Source organism: Stenella coeruleoalba (genome assembly GCF_951394435.1).
Source record: "Stenella coeruleoalba genome assembly, chromosome: 14".
Classification (NCBI taxonomy): domain Eukaryota; kingdom Metazoa; phylum Chordata; class Mammalia; order Artiodactyla; family Delphinidae; genus Stenella; species Stenella coeruleoalba.
In genome coordinates, this window is record NC_137160.1 from 59,896,906 (window position 1) to 59,918,798 (window position 21,893).

Consider the following 21,893-nt stretch of genomic DNA (forward strand, 5'->3'; position numbering starts at 1 on the left):
ACATTTATATAATGCTTTATGTTTTTCCGTTCAGATTTGTTAAAATAATAAATTTATGGACCACAGTGTACCATACTGGTCCTTCAGAGATGAGATGAGGTATTCCCTAATCTCCCAAAGCATTTTTGGGGTCAGATTTATTGAGGTATAATTCACATACAGTATATTTCACTCTTTTTAGGTGTACATTTCTATGATTTTTGATAAATGTATGCTCATGTAACCACTACCACAATCAAGATAGGGAATATTTTCATCACCCTTAAACGTCCCTTCGTGCACCTAGGGAGTCAAGACTAGCTTCCTCCCCAGCCTCAGTACTTCTCCACCACTGATTGATTTTTGTCCCTATAATTTCACCTTGTCCAGAATGTCTTAGAATCGTACGTTGTGTAACCTTTTGTGCCTGGCTGACTTCTTTCAGTTATAATGCTTTTGAGATTGACCCATGTGGCTGCGTGTCTCAGGGTCTCCTTTCCTTGGTCTTGCTGAGTAGTAGTCTGTTGTGTAGATGTACCCCATTTCTTCATCCATTCACTAGCTGATGGATGTGGCTTGTTTCCAGTTTTTGGTGATTATGAATGAAGTTATTTACTTCCATGTATAGGTCTTTGTGTGGATGTATGTTTTCATTTCTCTTGATTAAATACCTAGGAGTAGGATTGCTGGATCACAAAGCATCTGAAAAGCTGAGATTTGGTGTTACATGCTGCAGTTTACGGGCCAGGACTTGAATCCAGATTCTGTAAATCCAAGTCATTTGCTGTCTGCTAGACTATAATGTTGTTTTCAGTGGTGATATTTCCCTGTTTTAACAACATTGCTAACAAATCTCTCAGATTTTGGCAACAGTTAAAGAATGGAGATATTTATCAGCAACTTTACGTCAGAATATAAATAAAAATTTCCCTCAAGTTATTAGTTTCCATCTCTGACCTGGAAATTTGGAAGTTAATAAAATAAATTTTAACTCTTAAATCTAGGCTTAGTCTTAGATGAATAATTACCCCCCCCCATTTATTTTGCATGGATTAAGATCTCACCAGAACCTTAGATGTATAGAGAACAAGATTTTCCATTAAAGTTGATTTAATAATTATATAAAATCTGTCTTCTGGCATAAAAAAATTGAAATTCTTTGTCATATTCAAGATTTTCAATAATACAAATGTAAAATACTTTTTTTTTTATTTATTTTTGGCTGTGTTGGGTCTTTGCTGCACATGGGCTTTCTCTAGTTGCAGCAAGCGGGGGCTACTCTTTGTTGCGGTGCGCGGGCTTCTCATCGCGGTGGCTTTTCTTGTTGTGGAGCGTGGGCTCTAGGCGCACAGGCTTCAGTAGTTGTGCCACTCGGGCTCAGTAGTTGTGGCTCGCAGTCTCTAGAGCACAGGCTCAGTAGTTGTGGTGCGCGGGCTTAGTTGCTCCGCGACATGTGGGGTCTTCCTGGAGCAGTGTTCGAACCCGTGTCCCCTGCATTGGCAGGCGGATTCTTAACCACTGTGCCACCAGGGAAGTCCCTTCATATAAGTTTTTAAAGCAAATTGCCAAATTATCTCTAAATACTCATTCTGGTCAACTTAGGATAGCTCAAATGTGTAAATTTCTGTTTTCTATTTAGTATAATATTATAATTTTTTCCACCATAAATGTATTGAACGGTGTGATTACACTTTAAGAACATCTAGCGTGGTACTTCACGATCCACGTCACTCTGGCTCTGACAGGCGGAAGCAGTGGTGGCAGGAGCAGCCCTGTGGCAGAAGATCTGACGTCGGAGCCCAGTTGGGCTGGATCACTGACCCATCCCTTCCAGCCTTTCATCTGTACCAGGAGCAGCGCCCATACTTTCCCTGGGACTTCCAGACCAGGGAGGCAGATGATGCGATCATTAACTGGCCCAAGCAAAAAAAAGAATTAAGTATTAAATCCCAACACACTGGTTTTGCAACTCTTGCCATTGATACTTATTTTACCTTTACAAACAATGATTAAACTTTGGCAGTAGCACTTGTAATTGTATTCAGGTACTGAGAGTGAAAGATATAATAGTGCCTTTGATTAAACAACCTGAAGGGTTAGCTAAGTTTAATTATGGGCTCATTCTCTCTAAGAAAGTAATAACTATAATTATTGAGATGCTAAATTAATAAGAAAGAAGCTTTATATTTCTCATCTCATTGTTTAAAAAGCAGCAATAGCTATCCAAAACTGGGGTCAAATCTCAGCCACTTACTAATTGAATGATGTACAAATTCATCACCTTATATGAAAATGAAGGTGAATAATACCTTGCTAAAGGCTTTATGAGCTCCAAGATAATGCATATAAAACACTTAGCACAGTGCCTGTTAATGTTACATAAAACCCACTTAGGAACTTTGGGGGAGGCTGTGGCAGCAAATAAGTGGAGACACTGGATCCACCTTTCTTCTGTGAACGCTGTGTTTGCTTGGGATCCCACGTTCAGCTGACTGAGCAGTGCTCAAGGTTAATCATAGGAAGGTTAGTGAATTACGTAAATAGCCAGTCCACACAGGGATCCCACATCTCAGCACAACCCTCTTTCTAGTTAATACGGAAGACTTTGAAGTAATAGTGACATGGAATATAATAATGACGTTTCTGAAGGCGGTGATACAGAATGAGAACATGGACAAGCTGTGAAAGAGATGAAGTATTTAAGGCCTGCTTCTGAACTTTGGTACATAATATGTTCCATCATGGAGCCGTTATGTTGACAGATTTTTATTGATACAATAGGGAAATACTTTTTAAATTAGGAGAGTGCGCCATCATTATTTTGTTAGAAACGCATAGGAATTTACCGAAGTGGGAGGAACTTGGGTGCTTTTTCCTTCTACTCTGGTAGATTTTTTTCAGTCTTTTATGATTTAAAAAAAAAACTCTTAAAAATTTAAAGCATTCCTTTTATCTTGACTCTAGCCTCTTTAGCAAAGCCTTTCTAGTTATAGAAGATTCATTTATGTTCTCATAAATAAAACAACTGAAGTAAAGATTTCTTTTTAAGTGTCCTGAAGAAAAGATTCTACTTAATTTAAATGGAGTAATTTTTTCTGTTTTTCTGTGATCCTTGATTCTTCATAGTTACGTTTTGGTGTGTTTTTTTTCTTTTGTATTTCCAGTATGTGACTTCAAAGCACCTTAAAAATTTTTTTTTATATTTAGAAACATTCTTCCCAACCATAGTTTGCTAGCTGTCAAAAAAATTAAAATGTATTTCCAAATGTGTTTATGACCAAACTTATTTAATAGTGTGATTCTGAAGTACACATAAAGTGAATAGAAAATAATAGATTTCTTGATGAGCTACACGTTTGTTATTCATAATTATTTACACATAGAAATTCATTGTTTCCTTTCCTTTTTTGACTTGAGAACATAGAAACAAAACAAATCATTTCCACAAATTTTTTCTCTTTAGATTTGCAGTGAGGTTTTTGAGATCCAAAATGCCATATGTTAACTTTGCCTGTGTATTATTTTTCTCCTGGAAATTGAGAAGTTAAATGTGTAATACTGGCTAAAAAGTTTGTTTGAGGAGCTCGTTTTCATTATTTTCCAATCTCCTGGAAAGAATGCTTGCGTGAGTTTTGAAGAATACAGATTGTTCGGTACATTTTTTTTTTTTTTTTTTTTGCGGTACGCGGGCCTCTCACTGCTGTGGCCTCTCCCGCCGTGGAGCACAGGCTCCGGACGCGCAGACCCAGCGGCCATGGCTCACGGACCCAGCCGCTCCGCAGCACGTGGGATCCTCCCGCACCGGGGCACGAACCCCTGTCCCCCTCATCGGCAGGCGGACTCTCAACCACTGCGCCACCAGGGAAGCCCTGTTTGGTACATTTTGAAGCTTATTTACTCTCTGAAATCTCATAATTTATGAAATCAAATTGACTTTATTAAGACAGATTTTTCATTCTATTTTGTAGTAAGATGGAAAGAAAATATTAGTTAGCATTCAACCAGTTTTAGCAGTAATTTTTACCAATGAAGTCTTAACCTGGATTTTTGTCTGTTTAATGGTATAGTAATAAAGCCTGTGTTTCGGTCATTTCTCCCATGTCTCGGCTTCCTAGAGCTTCTCACTTTGTATTCTATCAGTAAATTAAAAGTCATTAAGCATGTTACTTCAGTGCATTGTTCTGTCACACTGACATGTAAAAGTACAGGATAGGCATCTATTAAGAGGGTGTGAAATACATTTAATCTTAAGGGGTAGATAAGGCAAGTTCAAGTACCTTTTAATAGTCTGAGTTTTAACCTTCCATTAGTTAGCAGTCATCTGATGTTATCGTCCACCCTTTCATTCCAGTTTAAAACACCTCACAAAAACTTGACACTAAAGGTAGAATGAATGCTTTAAAGACTCAGATTTCTCTAATGTCCATTAAATCGACATTCATTTTAAAATTATTTAGCATAATATACAGTAATTCATTTAACAGGCTACCATTTGAAAGCTGTGATAGGAAAAAGGAGAGACTTGAATTTGAATAAGTTTGTTACTTTCCTAATATGTTTCTCCTGAGCTATGTAGATAATGTAAATTTACACAAGATAGTAAAGGAATATTTTCTATGGATAATGTAAATTAAAATTTTAAAAAAACTTTATTTCTTGTGACTGAGTTGCAACCTTTTTAAAACTTAAGAACAGGGCTTCCCTGGTGGCGCAGTGGTTGAGAGTCCGCCTGCCGATGCAGGGGACACGGGTTCGTGCCCCGGTCCGGAAAGATCCCACATGCCGCGGAGCGGCTGGGCCTGTGAGCCATGGCCGCTGAGCCTGCACGTCCAGAGCCTGTGCTCCGCAACGGAAGAGGCCACAACAGTGAGAGGCCTGCATACTGCCAAAAAAAAAAAAAAAAATGTGTACTAAGAAAATGTTCTCTCACTCCAAAGACGACAGACAGGTTTTTATGGAGCAACAAGTCACAACATACAGCTTTGGCAGCTCTGTTTTTCTAAATTTCCAAGTAAGTTTGAGTTGGTGTGAATCAGGCATCACCAGTTTTATGATGAAGCACCTGTACTTCTCAGGAAGGCCGTGCCCTTTTAGTCCCTCTCTTTCCATCAGGCCTAGCAAGGTTACTCAAGGTGTGCATTACATGCATGTGGCCCAAGTATAGAATTCCATGTACTAAAATATTATAATTTACATATATTAGGTCACAGCTATATACTGACATCAAACTAATGAATTAGAGCATAGCACAAGTGTTTTTTTTTTTTTTGGCCATGCCACACAGCTTGCGGGATTTTAGTTCCCTGACCAGTGATCAAACCTGGGCCCCCTGCAGTGGATTGTGGCGTCTTAACCACTGGACCACCAGGGAATTCCCAGCAAGTGTTGATTCTTGAAAGTGCTGTGTAATTGTGTAATAGCTAGGGGACTTTTTGAGAAAAGGAATTAAATGTCAGTGTTGCTATATCTGATAAGGGGTTAATATCCAAAAAATATAAAGAACTCATACAACTCAATAGCAAAAAAAAATAGAATCCAATTTAAAAATGGGCAAAGGACCTAAATAGACATTTTTTCAAAGAAGATATATGAATGGCTAACAGGTACATGAAAAGATGCTCAATATCATTAATCATCAGGAAAGTGCAAATCAAAACTACAATGTGCTATCACATCACACCTGTTGGAATGGCCATGATGGCCATCATTAAAAAGATAAGAGATAGCAAGTGTGGGTAGGGGTGTAGACAGAAGGGAACCCTTGTGCACTGTTGATGGGAATGTAAATTGGTGTAGCCATTGTGGAAGACATTTTGGAGGTTCCTCAAAAAATCAAAAATAGAACCATCACATGATCTGGCAATTCCACTTCTGGGGATATATTCAAAGGAAGCAAAAACCTAACTCCAAAAGGTATCTGCACCCCCATGATCATAGCAGCATTACTTACAATAGCCAAAATATGGAAACAACCTAAGTTTCCATTGGTGGATAAATGGATGAAGAAGTTGTGGTATATGTATATAATGGAATACTCTTCAGCCATAAAAAATGAGGAAATCCTACCATTTGCAACAACATGGATGGACCTTGAAGGAACTATGCTAAGTGAAATAAAAGCAAAAAATCCCCAACAAACTCATGGAAAAGGAAATCATACTTGTGGTTACCAGAAATGGGGTCATGGGGAGGGGGAATTGGAGGAAGGCGGTCAGCAGGTACAAACTTGCAGTTATAAGATAAGTACTAGGGCTGTAATGTACCACATGATGACTGCAGTTACTACTGCTATATGATGTATAGGAACGTTGTTAAGAGAGTAGACCCTAAGAGTTCTCATCACAAGGAGAAATATTTTTTCTTTTCTTTTTATTTTATCTATATGAGATGATGGATGTTAACTAAACCTATTGTAATCATTTCACAATAAATGTAAATCAAACCATCATGCTGTACACCTTAGACAGTGATGTATGTCAATTATTTCTCACTAAAACTGGAAAAATATCAGTTTGCAAAAAATTATGTCATATTAGAATGATTGATTATCTCCAGTCGTCTAGAAACATAATAAGATGAATTTAATAGGGATAAATATTATGTGCATGTTTAACTTTTTAAAAAAATATATAATATCTCATCAACCAGGGAAAGCCAACTGAGCCGTGTGGCCACGGAATTTCCCTTTAGGTTGGGTTTGTTTAGCAGTGACTCTCTGGTGGCCAGGGGAGGGGCAGAGGGAAGGCTAAAGGAATTACCTTGAAGCTTCATGTACAAAGCAAGCCATGTTAATTAGTTTTCGTGCAGTAACAAACCATCCCAAAGCTTCCTGACTTGAAACAATAACTGTTTATTTTGCTCTTGTTTCTGTGGGTCAGCAATTTGGCCTCTATCAGCTGGGTGGGTTTTCTGGACTCATTCTTGTGTCTGTTGTCAGCTGCTGAGTTGGTTGGAGGCTGGCCGAACTGGGATGGCTTCAAGATGGACGGACTTATCCATGTGGCCCTCTCCCTAGCTTCACATGGCAGCTGGGCAAAGTTCTAAGAGAACAAGTGGAAACACTCCAGACCTCTTGAGGCCCAGACTCAGAACTGACACTAAACCACTTCCACCAGATTCTGTTGGTCAGAGCAAGTTTCATGATCCCTTCCATTCAAGGGGTCTGGAAATAGACCCTGTCTCTTGATCAGAGGAGCTGCAAAGAGGGTGACATGGGGAGGGGAAGAATCACTGCCTTCTTTGTAAACAGACTGCCACGCCAAGCACACTGTTTCAATATATTGTAGATCAATGAAAATAGTTTTTAAAACATGCTTTTATTCACACTTTACATATTGAGAAACCACAACTCCCACTACAGGTCGGCTGGCCATGCATTTAGATTAATTTGGACAGTGAATCTAATAGCTGGAAAGTAAGTTTTGTTCTTATGCTGAATTATTTGTTGAGGTAGTATGGGGGGTAAAGTTATGGGTTATAAAGTAAAATGTTTTCATTTTGTTTCAAAATAAGATAAAAGGATCCAAAATGTGTTTTCTGAATGTGTCCAAAAGAAAATCTAAATCTACTTAGATCTAGTAGTACGTAAATGTAAATCTATCTACCTTGTAGATATTTATGTTCCTACAAATAGTTAATGATGTTGAATAAAAAAATTGTGCCAAGAGTAAATTACTATAAACGTAAATATTATGGAGTTTTTATGCTGCAGAAAATTAACAATTTTAAATATAGTTATTTGGAATTTAAAATTTGAACATCTGTCTCATTTCTAGGAGCTCTGCCAGTGCCGACCTGGAGAAGGAAATTGTTCCTGCTGTAAGGAGTGTATGCTGTGTCTTGGGACGCTTTGGGATGAGTGCTGTGACTGTGTTGGTAAGTTGACATACAGTAAAGTTTCTTAATATTTCACATCACAGAATCCTTTACTTTAACAGACTTTAAATAATATAAATGTATTTTTTGTGCCTAGACTAGGTTTTTTATAAGATACTGTAGGTGTATAGAACAATATATTATTGCATTTGCTTGTCTTTAATAGTATTTACATATATATGTATTTTTATAGAAAAGGTCTGGGAGGAAATTAAAAGCTCTTATTCTTGGGAAGTAGGAGTGGAGGAACAAACAGGGTTTTTTTACTTTTTCATTTTTATACTGTTGATATATGTATGTTTTTAAAAGCCATGCAAATTAAATTAGATTAATTTATTTTTTTTAATGAGAGGGGTCAGGGCGGGGGTGGTTTCGGGGGGAGTCGGGCTTGGCAGAGAGCAGAGTTGTTTGTTTGTTTGTTTGTTTGTTTTTCTTTTGTCTGCACATGTGGGATCTTAGTCCCCAACCAGGGGTTGAACCCGTGCCCCCTGCAGTGGAAGCGTGGAGTCTTAACCACTGGACTGCCAGGGAAATCCCCTGTTGATATTTTTTTATAAGAAGTATGTGGTATTGTCACAAGTAAAAATAGGTACTTAGCATAATAAAACTAGACTATCTTCATTTATATACGACTTCATTACAAAGATTCTTGAGAAACCAAAAGCTGTTTTAAGGGCTTTCTGAGGAACAGTCTCTAAGATGTATTACGTAAAAAAAAAAAGCAAGGTGCAAGAGTATGTTTATAGAATGCTATCGTTTGCGTTTTGGAAAGAAAATTTACGTGGACAGACTGTTGCTGGGAGAAACACTCATCCTCTCTCTGACCAGTTAACTCTTTAACCCTTTAAAACTGCAGTTCAGCTGTCCCCTTTTCTCGGAATCCTTCCTCATTTGACTGAGATAGGATCCTCTGTGCTATAAAGAGAATCTGTTTCTCTTTTCTGATTTTCTCTTAAGAGTAACAGCCGTAGCTCATTCATCTTTGCTGTCCAGCATATTCCTCAAATCCTGCGGTTTTTAGATCTCGATCTCTACCCTCAGGCTTTGTTTTGGGTATGTGTGTGTTTGTTTTGTTTTTACTTTTCCAGATGTACACAAAAATAGAGAGCACAGTGAACTACTATGTACCTGCGCCCCAGCATCAAGGCCATACCTGTTCCACCCGTCATCTATGTGTCTGTCCCTGCCTTTTTTGGTTGGATGACTATAAAGTAAATAAATAGTTTTACTACAACTCCAATAACTACTTTAGTTATTCATCTCAAAAAAAGAGTAAATTTCCTTACATAACACAGTGTCAGTACCACATGATTAACATGATTAACAATACTTCCTCAGCATCTAATACCCGGTCCTACTCAGATTGCCCTAGCTGCCTAAAGGTTGTTTATAGTTGTTTTAGTCAAAGCAAGATCCAACAGAGTCCACTTAGTATATTTAATTGTTAGATTTCTTTTATTGTTCCTCCTCCCCTCATCACCTTTTTTTTTTTTTTTTTTTTTTGCGTTATGTGGGCCTCTCACTGTCGTGGCCTCTCTCGTTGCGGAGCGCAGGCTCCGGACATGCTGGCTCAGCGGCCATGGCTTATGGGCCTAGCCGCTCTGCGGCATGTGGGATCTTCCTGGACCAGGGCACGAACCCGTGTCCCCTGCATCGGCAGGTGGACTCTCAACCACTGCGCCACCAGGGAAGCCCCCCTCATCACCTTTTAAAATTCCATTGACTTGTTGTAGGAACTAGTGAGTTGTGATGGAAAACATGCCACTTTCTGGATTTGCGTGATTGCTTCCTGTGGTTATTTAACTTGTTACCCTGTCCTCTCTGTCTCCTGTAGGTCTAAAGGCTGATCGGACTCAGGTTTAGTTTTGGGAGGTGGGGTGCAGTGTACTGTGTCCCCATTAATAATATCTTGTCATCCCGCTTTCAGTGTTGCTAAAATTGGTGGGTGGGTTCAGATGGTGAAGGTTTGACGACTTCATGGTGAGTCCCCACCAGTCTTCCACCCAGTGGTTCCACCCATGGCTTTTTTATATATATTTGGCGTTTTAATCAGTTGTTGTCATTATTATTATTTTTTGCTCAAATTGTCCCATCTTTGGTTAGTAGGAGCCTCTTCAACTTGGCTCTTGAGTCTTTTTGACATGACTTCTGTCATCTTTGTTGGTTTCAAACAGGCTGTCCCGGGCTCATCTTATAAATATACATCATATACATCTTATACATTTATATCTGTTGTACAAAACATTCACTTGTTACATAAAACATTAATGCATCTTGTTTTTTCTTTTTTCTTAATTGAATGTTCTGGAATTTCTTCCACATTAATATCATTTTTTGGTAGCTACCTAAAGCCCTGTTGTCGGCAGTAACACTTTATATACTCATTCATCCCTAGGTGGACATGTAGTTGCTTCCAGTCTTGTACCATTACAAATAATAGTATGATGAATAACCTCGTATAGATAGTCAGTTCTGTTTAATATTGCTAGATGTTGTCAAATTCTCCTTCCAAAGGGGTTTATCATTTGCATTCCCACCAATGAGGCACATCTCTTCATCTCCAGCGGTATCACCCTAAACCAATTCTCCAGCAGATTTTGACTGGACTTGGAAACACTGTATTTTGATGGATTTTGAACTTCTTCCACTCTCCTTCAGAAACTCCAACTCCTTTAAAACACATTTTATTGGATTTTTCCATCTCTTATCCGTCCCTTTGCCTGTTATCTTTGTATCCTCAGTCACTTCCCCCTCATTTATTAATAGCTTCAGTACCTGAATCAACGTCTCACTTCCACCACTAGACCCACTTGCCCCTTTCGACGGTTCCAATGTGTGCATTGAAGATCCACCCTGGCCTTTTGTTCCTAGGCCTCCTTAGTGATGATGGTTTTTAAATCCACCCCACCGTCATTTACCCAACCCATAGGTTGGTGCTTAATTCCCCTCTTTCCTCACATCCAACATCCAGTTCAAACCAAACGATCCTCTGTTGCACTTTTAAAATATGATGTGTGAGAGGCACATTTTAAAGATGTAATAGGGGATTGATCAAACAAGATAGGGCAGAAGACCAAGAAAGAGGAAAACATGGGTTGAAGGAAACAATAGCTTTAACCAGGAGTTAAGGATGGTTGTAGAATGATAACTGTTCTTTCATATGATGGTCAGTCAGGTGCAGCCATAGAGGAGACACAGGAGAAGCTGAGGAAACAGCTTTCGTCATGCTCCCAGGTCTCAGGGAGGGATCACTGCATGCCACGCAGGGTCCCAGGGGAAGCGCCAGGTTTTGGTCAAGTGGGAAAGACAGGAGCAGAGGAAAGTGTTGGCAGTCTTCTTTTGGGGTTTCTGCAGGAAAGGCAGGGTGGGGCAGGGCAAGCAGTGTAGAAGTGGCTAGTCTGAATAATTTTGGTGGACTCTAAGCTGTAGGGGTGGTCCCTAGTTGTCTGGTACATGGCCCCAGGATGGTGAAGGCAGAGGAATATATTGCCTCCCGGGATGTACTGGCCAGAGAGAGGAGGTCTGGCTCTGCATTGGTTAGCTTGCTGGATCCAAGAATTGCCTACCCCAGGAGGGGCAGGCTCTCTCCCACCAGAAAGGCTTTTTCTGTATTATACAGAAGATTTAAAGCATCAATGATACAGAGACCTAGGAGACAACTAGCCTGACCAAAGCAAGAAGTGAGGGTTCTGAGGAGCTTACCTCTGAGAAGGAACTGAGTTCCACAGGATATCAAGCATGTACTTGAGAAGCAGAATGATTTTTCAAGATATGCTGAAAGTTTATGTATGGTCCTCAAGAAAAGAAACTTCCAAGCATAGAAATTCCAAGAAAAAACAAAAGTTCAACAAGAAAATATTAGTCCATAAAGGAATTAAATATAGCAGTTCGTTTTCTATTATGAAAATTTTCACACATACACAGAAGTGGAGAGAATAGCATGATGATTCCTATATACCTGTCACCTACTTCAGCAGTTGTCAAGAATATGCCACCTTTGTTTCATCTATCCTTTTTCATTCCTTTCTCTTTCTTTGTGTGAAAGTGTTTAAAAAGCAAGTAACATTGTGGTAACCTAAATGGGAGGAGAGTCCAAAAGGAAGGGGATATCCATATGTGTATGGCTGATTCATTTTGTTGTGCAATGGAGGCTAACACAACATTGTAAAACAACCATACTCCAATAAAAATTAATTTGACAAAAAAAGCAAGGTAGGGGCTTCCCTGGTGGCGCAGTGGTTGGGAGTCCGCTTGCCGATGCAGGGGACGCGGGTTCGTGCCTCGGTCCGGGAAGATCCCACATGCCGCGGAGCGGCTGGGCCCGTGAGCCATGGCCACTGGGCCTGCGCGTCCGGAGCCTGTGCTCCGCAACGGGAGAGGCCACAGCAGTGAGAGGCCCGCGTACCACAAAAAAAAAAAAAAGCAAGTTAGAAACAGTAAATAATTTTTACTCCTGCATTTTTCAATATCAATCTCTAAAGTAAATACAGACACTTGCCTTTTTAATCATAATGCCTTATGACACCTAACAAAATTAACAATAATTTCTTTGTTTAGTCTAAAATTCAGTTCATGATCACGTTTCTCCTGATTTCTCAAAAGTGTGTGTATAATTAATTTGTTCAAGTGGATCCAGACAAGGTCCTTGTGTTATATCTGGTTGCTGCGTCTGAGTCCTCCTTTAATCCAGACTGGCCCCCTCTTTTTTTTCTCATGCCATTTGACATACTGAAGAAATAGTATCAGTTTTCCTGTAGAATATCCCACATTCAGGATTTGACTGTTTGCTTCCTTGAGATACCATTTAACCGTATTTCCAGTAATTTGGAGCTAATTATGAAAGTTTGGTTAGATTCAGGTTTAATCATTTTTTGCCAAGAAGACCTCATAGGTAATGGTTTTCAATATTTTATGGAGTTCAAAGAAAAGTTCATTTCATCTTGAAATTAGAAATATTTTCCTTTGGTTGTGTGACATTGGACAAGGAAATTCTATCACAGTATCTGTTCTGCAGTCAGCAGTGTTCATGGGGTCATGTGAAGATAGCTGCTGTTTGCTGGTTTTCAACGTTCAGAATCAGTGTTTAATAAGACAAGAAGATTTCATTATGCGTAGGCAACAGAATGTGTAATAGTTATAAAATTTGTTGATGTCACAGGAGAAGTTGGGTAGGGAACGTGGAAAGGGCAACAGTATCCTTATCTGCAAATGAGGGAATGAAGCAACGTGGAATAAAAGTGAGAAGTTTAAGTGTATTTAAGATTACAAAAGAAACAAATAATAGTATTAGAATAATATAATTATTAGAAATATGGGAGAGAGATGGGGTTAGTATAAATGAACTTAATCTTCATTTTTCATGTAAGAAGATTAATAGGCAATGTCTATGGTTGTTTTTACTGCTAGTTATACATTAATCATTTTTACTTAAATTCTTTTAGCAGTAACCACCAGAGAAACTTAGAACAGGCTTTAAAAGTAGCTGTGTATGGGGAGTGCAGTTTCGGGTGGGAGGAGGGGAAAGGAATGCTCTTTTCATTGTAAGCTCCTCTGGACTCTGTTGTTGCTGTCTAACCAGCACACTAAAAGAAAGGAATAACTCTTTTTCCCCTTAGTCTTAATTTCTACCCTTAAAATGTGGTTTCATTGAGTAAATTCTAACTTGACATATCCTTAGTTTTCAAATGTATGATGAAACAGGTCAGATTTATAAAAGAATTAAGCACAGATTTTAAAACCCCTTCGTATTTAGTTGTTGTAGACCAAGAACACAATAGTCATGAATTCTGGCTCACTGAAAGAAGTCGCATCGGGATTCTGGGCGCTTAAAGGATTTGAGATGCTTGCCTTTTCAGTTGTTGCCATTTGTTTCCTGGTTTTTGGCCTCCCAGGCTGTCATGTGCAGAGCCAATTTCTTGAAAAATTTTAATATAATTAGTATGTAAATTTTGGTAGTGAAACAATGCCACAAAGGAACAAACTTTCTCAAGAAAATGATAATGAAGAGAAGTGAGAGCTTCCAAAATAAACTTTATAGTCAACTAAACAAAAGCTCCCTAACAATGATAAGCTTCAGGGCAGTGGTGAGATGCTTCCCAGAAAGGTTTAAATTATGGGTGGTTAGTAACTCCAACCAGAAAGTGATCCATTTTACATAGTGAAAATGGGCAACTAAAGAATTTCCACAAAATTGACAAGGTTACTTTTACTGAGCAGGATAACTTCCACACTTCATTCGAAGAGCAGATTCCATGGTTCACCACCCTTGAAAGAATGCAGAACCTGAAGAGTGCTTTAGTGTGGAAATAGAAACAGAATCCGCTTGCCTAGGAGAACCTCTAGTGATGACCTCTGGACAAGAGCCTAATTAAAAAGAGAAGATAGATAAAAATTTTATAATGATACCATGGAAACATATTACCTAGCAACTGTTTACTTCAGGCTTCCTGGTTTTAATGCAGTGTATTGAGATTTAAATGAAAAATGCTTTTGGCCTAAGTTTGATAAATGCACAAAACTCCAAAAAAGTTTGTTGTTTTTTTTTTTTTTTATGTAATGGAATCCCAGGATATGAGCACTGAAGTTTTTTCAAAGCCTCAGTAGATGTTGAGTTTAGCTCTTCTAACAGTTGGACTCGTTTCTTCGCCCTTTCCTCTCTAATTACTAGTTCTTATTCATTATAGAGTCTGGCAGAAGAATATATTATGTATGTTTGCATAAAATAAGTATTCTAAGTATTATTTGCTTTTCAGTGGCACTTAAAGATTATTTCTAGAATGTGATTATTAGAGCAGTGGACACAAAATCAGGCTGAATCATAATCTTGTCTCTAATCCTAGATTATATAACATTGGACAAATTATTTAACTTATCTGGACCTTTTTCCTCTTTTGTGAGTAAAGGAGTCCGATTTGACCATTGAATCTGTGATTCTGTCACACAATCTAAATCATAAAAGTTGAGGTATATTGAAAGATATTACAAATGGTATGCACAACCTGTTATCCTCAGCTCTTGCCTTGTTCCTTAAACTAACAAAATGTGGAACACACATGAGAGAGTTTTTCCTTTTCCCTAAATTTATAAAGTACAGGAATTTATAAATTTGGTATAACTTTTCAAACTCTTAATGTGAGGAAAAGGAAAAACTTCATATTAGACCTAGTAGTTGCTAAACAAAAATGAAACATAATTTAGCTTTTAAAAGTGAAACGTTCACAAAAGGAAATCCAGAGGGTTCTGTTTCAGTTATTATTGCTAGTAAACAACCTACCCCAAAACATAGTGGTTTAACACAGTAGCAATCATTTAGTTAGCTCACAGAACTGCATTTTGGGCGAGGTTCTTTGGGGTCGCTCCTTTCTGCTCCCCGCAGTGTCAACCGGGACAGCTCAAAGGCTGGGGCTCATTAAACATTTCCACAGCTCTCTCCTTTATAGAAAAACTCCTTGGAAAAGTTTTCTGTAGTGACTAATTCTCTTCTGCTATTTTCTCTTTTAAAAATAATTTTTTTTAATAATTCATTTTGAAACAACTTCAAATGTAGAGAAAATTTGCCAAAAGGGTAAAAAGACTCCCCAGTTATTAACATTTTATTGCATTTGCTCCGTTGCTTGGTACCTCTGGCTCTCGCCCTCTCCCTCCCCCCTGCCCAACACACACACACACTCGCACACTCATGGGCACACACTCCCATGAAACTCTTTTTTTGAAACTTTAGAATAAAAGCAAGCTTTACACACAATGTCCCATCACTGCTAAACAACCTTGATCTGGGCACATTGGTGTCTGCCAGATTTTTCCATATTAAAGTCACCATTAACCCCTTTGTAATTGATTAGTATTTTGTAGAGTTTTCCAAGAGTACATCAGTATGCTCCTCATCCAACCTCTACCCACCAGCCTTAGCATCCATTGACAACTCCCATCTGATCAAACACCTCTATGATGATTGCCAAATGGTGCTTTACTCTTTCCTTCATTTCGTCTACATTTATCCTTTGGCACTCTGCTAAAAGGAAGAGCTTTCCCTTCTCTTCCATTTTTTTATTCTTTTATTTATAATATAAGGACTCATCAATCCCTATTTTATTCATAGGGTGGTAATCCATTACTATCACTATTTATTTTAATGTTAAAATTGTCAGTTTGGCCAGTGGGAGCCCCTTCAGGTTGCCTCCTGTGTTGTTTTGATGTGTTCCATCATTCATTGATCACTTCCTTACTTTCTGGCACAGAAAGGTGTTCCAGGGTCATTTCAGACGTTCCCTAACCCAGCCCTGGAGTCAGTCTTTCCCCCAAGGAGCTCTGTTCCTCTTAGCCAAGGATAGGTATTTAGAAAACAAGATCTGGGCACTTGGTGTGCTCAGTGCTACTAGGGTGTCAGTGCCTCTAGGCCCTCTCAGCAAAAAACCTAGGAAGGTATCTATGTACAGTGTTAGAAGGCACCTGATTTTAATATGTTGGAGCTTGGATTGCAAGGCAGTACCTAAGAATATCTCATGACAGTCAGTGAGGAAAAGAAATTTTATTCTCTTTGCCTTCCTCGCCACCTCCCCCCCCCAGGTATGTGTAATCCTCGAAACTACAGTGACACGCCTCCAACTTCAAAGAGCACAGTGGAGGAGCTTCATGAACCCATCCCTTCTCTCTTCCGGGCACTCACAGAAGGAGACACTCAGTTGAACTGGAACATTGTTTCCTTCCCTGTTGCAGAAGAACTTTCACATCATGAGAATCTTGTTTCATTTTTAGAAACTGTGAACCAGCCACACCACCAAAATGTGTCTGTTCCCAGCAATAATGTTCATGCACCTTATTCCAGTGACAAAGGTAACTGCCAAAGTTGGCTTTTTCTCTCTTGCCCCCCTCACTTTCTCTGTGGTCTGTGAAGCCTATATTAACACTATCTTTTAGAGCAGCTTTTTGGTTTTGAGTGTGTATGGTCTTAAGTAAGTTCTGGACTTTAATAACCCCAATCCCTGAGTAAACAAGGAGGAGTTGTTCTCACAACTCCTTCAGACTTCTGGTGATAGAAGTTCTGTTGGAAAATAGATAACCAGGTTCTAATTTTGATATTTATTTGCATTATGCTTTCATTGTTCTTTTCATGAGATAGCAACAAGGCTGCTTACCTTATGCAGAGTTGTTCATCGTCAGGTAACATCCAGAGTGTCCTAGGAGGTAAGGTTTCTATAATAGCATTAGTGCCACGAATGCTGCCAGGTCATCAGCTGAATTTGTTAATGAGCAAGTTGGTATTACATTCACCTCATTTCCAAGTGTAGCCTTACCCCAGGCAGTGCTCTGCAAATGAGTGCTGTTGGTCAGAAGGGACACTGAATGAGAGAGTGACGTGTACAACTTGGAGAAGCATGTTAAGGAACATTTATTAGTGAACACAGGTCATACCTTAACTTTGGAATGTAAAAGGCATGTAATTTTCATAATGTCTGTGATGTTTTCAAATTAAAGGCTCCACACAATTTCACTGTGGAAGAATAAGACAATTATGAATATTGCAGTTATTTCTTAAAATATGAGATGAGTTATATATAAACAGTATAATTTGTGCTTTTTTATTTGGCTTTCTTGTTGTGCCCTCCATTACAACCCTGTCTATAAAGTCGTATGAACTTTGGCCATCAATAGTAAAAGCAAAACAGCTTTTGTTGATAAAGAATAAGAATCCTTATTTCCTCTCAGGTTAAAGTACTTTATAAGACAAATTATAAATCTTGGGAAACATCAGAAATGTACCGAAATGTGTTTGCTACCACTTTCCCGTTATTAAAATGTAAATAATCAACATGCTAGATATTAAATAATTCATAAATTTTTCTCAAAGGTTATTCAAATTCATGATCTAATAAGCAGGAAGCTAATTCCTAGAAACACCACCCAGGATAATTTCTAATAGCTAATGCTGAATTGTGCCACATTGCTAATCACATTGCATCATTTGAATTATTTTATTGTAAATTCTCAGTATAAATTTAGAACAGTGTTTTTCAAACTTGTTTTAGCTGGAGAATTCTCTCCTTATGGAAATCTTATCAGAAATGCCCAGATCCAAGTCTGACATCTGAGGAAGTGGTGAAGGAAGCCCTTTGTGTCCGAGCTGGAGTGGGAAACTCCCTTCTCAATGTGATTAACAGATGTGATCTTTTTTCCCCACACCTCACCTGTTGTCCTGGGCAGACTAGCAGCAAGAGAGCTAAGATAAATAACTGTTAATAATATTCAGCTAAGTGTTAAAGCCTTTCCTGCTTTTCCTACTTATTGTGCTAAAATCTTAATCTTTTATTTTTCAGAACACATGTGTACTGTGGTTTATTTTGATGACTGCATGTCCATACATCAGTGTAAAATATCCTGCGAGTCCATGGGGGCATCCAAATATCGCTGGTTCCATAACGCCTGCTGTGAGTGCATTGGTCCAGAGTGTATCGACTATGGTAGTAAAACTGTCAAATGTATGAACTGCATGTTTTAGAGAAGGAAATGGTAGGCACACCAAAGCAATTTAGTCAAGGGTATGAAAAGCTATTCAGTGATGTCTACTGGTTGCACCCGAATGCCAGCAGGTTGGGAAGATGTGAAGAGTTTGGATTGAGTTACTTCTAAAGTATGACAAATCCGGGATTGTGTTAAATTATGTTTATAACTGCTCTTATTGATCTTACTGCCCGCTGGTAGCGATAAACCCTTTCTTCTAAACACATGTACAGCTTTGATCACGTGAGAAGCAAGTGCGTAGAGAACACCTTGAGAGAGGAGAGGTTTCTAACACAAAGCCTGGTGTCATTTTCTTGTCACATTCCAGAAGCCTTTTGTGTCGAAGGTTTACAGCATGTTAACATAGGTTATGATTTCTTCATTGTACTACTCCTAGGACACTGGGTTTTTAGAGTTGTTTGCCATTTTTCACTGTGCCTGGTATTATTTACCTGTTCTATAAGTAGGGTAGATATCCAAATATATCACCCTGTGTTCTCACCAAAAAATCACCATAAAAAGCTTAATTTCAGACCTCTTTATGTTGGTTTTAGAAGGTAAATGCTTACAGTATTTTACAATTTAAAACACTTCCATAGCCGAATCCAGCCTACGCTACACATACCGACAAAGCTGTAGGGAAAGTTTCTCCTCCTCCTCCATCCCCGGCCCAAAGTACTGCTGTAGGTAGTGATGAAGTATCTTTACCAAGAATTGCAGGGCACACCTATGAGGCTCTGTGAAATACACTGCTAGGGTATATAAGAAGGGAGAGCTTTCCTCTGACTTAAGGTACCAGCTTAAATAGCTCCAGGAAAGGGAAACCACTGCCAACCGGACTCCAGGGAAATTTTATGGAAATGGCAGGGCTGTGGCTAGCTGGACAGTGGGGATGAGGCTGCTCAGGCTTCGCGCCACGTTCTCCAGTGGACGGGTGGTTGGAGGGGATAAAGCAGAGAGTTCCAGGAATGAACGGGGAGGGTTGAAAATGCCCGGTATTCTAGTGGAAGCAAAACTTAAAACTACTTACATTCATTACGTTGTTATTTTGTAATCTTTCCTTTAGGTTTGTATATAGATCAGGTGTTCTTGTTAAACAAGGGTTATCACACAGTAGGAGGTTAAGACTGTGAACTGCCACCCACCCCCACAAAATTCCCTGTTCAAGATGACATTAACTCTAAACACACTTCAGAACATTTGGGCAGCTTTTTATATAATGTTTCAATGAAGATAAGTTTAAATAGTATGTGCCTTCGTGGTAATAAAATCTCCATCTTCGAGCATGAACCTGAAACGTACATATTTATATTCAGAGACTCTTAGCTTTACAGAATTACTAATTTCTCAAATAGTATGTATTTGAACTCTAAGTAACTTTTAGGAATACCTCTTTGTATATCTAAATACTGTAGTATATAAAAATGAATAATGCTCTTTGTATTCATTATCTGGACAATGGTTAGTTACAAGATCATATGTAATATTATGATTATCATAAAATGTAAAGACTTGACACCTTTTCTGCTCTTTCAGATAACTCTAATGAACACTCAAGGTACTTTAGCATTTTAAAAAGTTGAAATTTAGCTCATGGATGTATTTTTTGGATGGGAAAACATTGGGATGTCCTTTTCTTTTACCTAGAATGCCTTTTTTTATGAGTGCCTTGAAAACAAACATTAGCTCCGTTTCTTCATTAATACCTATAAAACTGAAGGTTTTCTTGAACTTACGAAATAATTTTAAGAAGTCTGCAGCCAGCTGCTTCATTTCAACTTTGCTGTTTTTCAGACTCATTTATACTTAGGAATAGAGGAATGCTTTTGTGTTTATTGACAACATACTTAATGTTTCCATAAATATGTCAACAAACTTTTTAAAACTGCATTTATCTTCCTTTTTAGGTATTCATTATTAAATTTTAAAATGTAATATCTCTTGTTGGGAGAATAATTTCTTGAACCATGTTATGTTTTAACTGATTTTTCTTTCCTCTATTTCTCCAAATAGAAATTATCCCTAAATATAATGGTAAGTTGTATATTCAAATTTTACTTAATTTTTTGTCTTATGAAGGGGTTAAAAGAAAGTGTTTGCCTAGACGATTCCATTTCCAGTTCTATAATGTACTTCAGGTTTTGAATAACAATATTTTTACAAATTAAAAGTATAACATTTGGGAAACTGATAGCCCCACTAAAATTTAGACCTTCTATTACCATTCCAAGCACAATTCACTTCTATACTGAAGCTCTGATTTAAAAAAAAAAAAAAATTAATCAAAAGTTAGGTTACCTTTCTTATAACTGGATCCAAAACATTAAATCTTAAGTCTGTAGGTATTATAAAAGCCATATACAAAAGGTTCTTTCCTCTAGTAAGACATGTCCTTGCTTGTTGGTTTTCCTGTCTCCCCCATAACATCTAATTATTACTGAAACTGTACTCATAACAGTGGCACCAAATCAAATGATAATTCAAATGCAATGTCTTTGTTTACAGAGATGCTATAAAAGAGAGGCCTTCATTTAGAAATATGATTTCTAAAGTTTCAGAAAACAAAATTGATAAAATGTTAGAATATTTGAATAACTATTTATAAATCAGAATAACATCAAAACGGAGAAAAGGAACTAAGACTTCTGAAAAATGAGGTAAATATAAATAAGCCACATATTTAAAGTTTGTTTCTAATAAAATCTTCGTTGAAGATTTTTTAATCTATTCTGCATTCCCAAGACTTTATGTTTATTGTATTTTACATGATCTACAATATATAAAATTATGTATTTTTTTCTTTGGTTGTTCCTATAAACAAAAAAGTATTTTAATAAAAAATTAAAATGAGTGTGCCATGTTTTTGTTAACTTCGGCATAACAAACCAAAATAAGTTTGCCGTTTCTGTCTAGTGAGGTTATTGTTCAAGGGATCAGCCCAGGCATGCCTCCTCTCTGGACGTCCCTACAGAGTCTGCTGAAACAAAGGATCTTTCACAGTTTGCTCTCTGTTTTTTCATGGGCTTTATTCCAATATGGGGAAACCTTTGAAATGAAATACATACCTTCTCCTTGCTTGCTCTGTGGGCCTTGTGATGCCAGCCAGCCTCACGAGAACTTCCTGGTGGTGGAAGGAGTCACTGAGAGAACAAGGTGGGAAGAGACTCCCGGCCGTTCCGCACTGACTCTCAAAGGGCAGTGTTACTGGAATTGAAAGCCCTCAGCTGTACACTCGTGAAATCAGTGTTATTTCACAGAATGTTTTGACAGCCTAGTGGAGGGGGGATCTGGAGAGGGGAAAATTCAAGAGGACAGGTTCCCCGCCTGAGTGATTTCAGGGATGATGGACCTGAGGGGTAGATTAGTTTCAAGAACGATAGTTCATTTGATTCGGAAAGATGTTCTTTCCGAATGGCGGGCAGTCGTGTGGAGCCGAGGGGAGAGAGGGTCAGAGTTGGGGGTGGAGGGTGTCTCTGAGCTTGAGGAGTGAGCAGGGGCCAGACCGTGGGCAGGCTGGTGCCCATGCCCGTCAGCTCCGCCCC

At 38.5% G+C, this 21,893-nt stretch overlaps 1 protein-coding gene across 1 annotated transcript in view; it reads left to right on the plus strand.

Annotated features, from left to right (window-relative positions):
* The window catches only part of TWSG1 (twisted gastrulation BMP signaling modulator 1), a 35,282-nt gene extending 13,713 nt beyond the window's left edge, over positions 1 to 21,569 (plus strand). The window contains exons 3-5 of the mRNA XM_079942694.1: positions 7,755 to 7,854; positions 16,420 to 16,686; positions 18,168 to 21,569. Of these exons, the coding sequence (XP_079798820.1) occupies positions 7,755 to 7,854; positions 16,420 to 16,686; positions 18,168 to 18,349 (549 nt within the window). The 3' untranslated portion in view covers positions 18,350 to 21,569. The remainder of the gene's footprint in view (positions 1 to 7,754; positions 7,855 to 16,419; positions 16,687 to 18,167) is intronic.
* Positions 21,570 to 21,893: the final 324 nt, after the last annotated feature.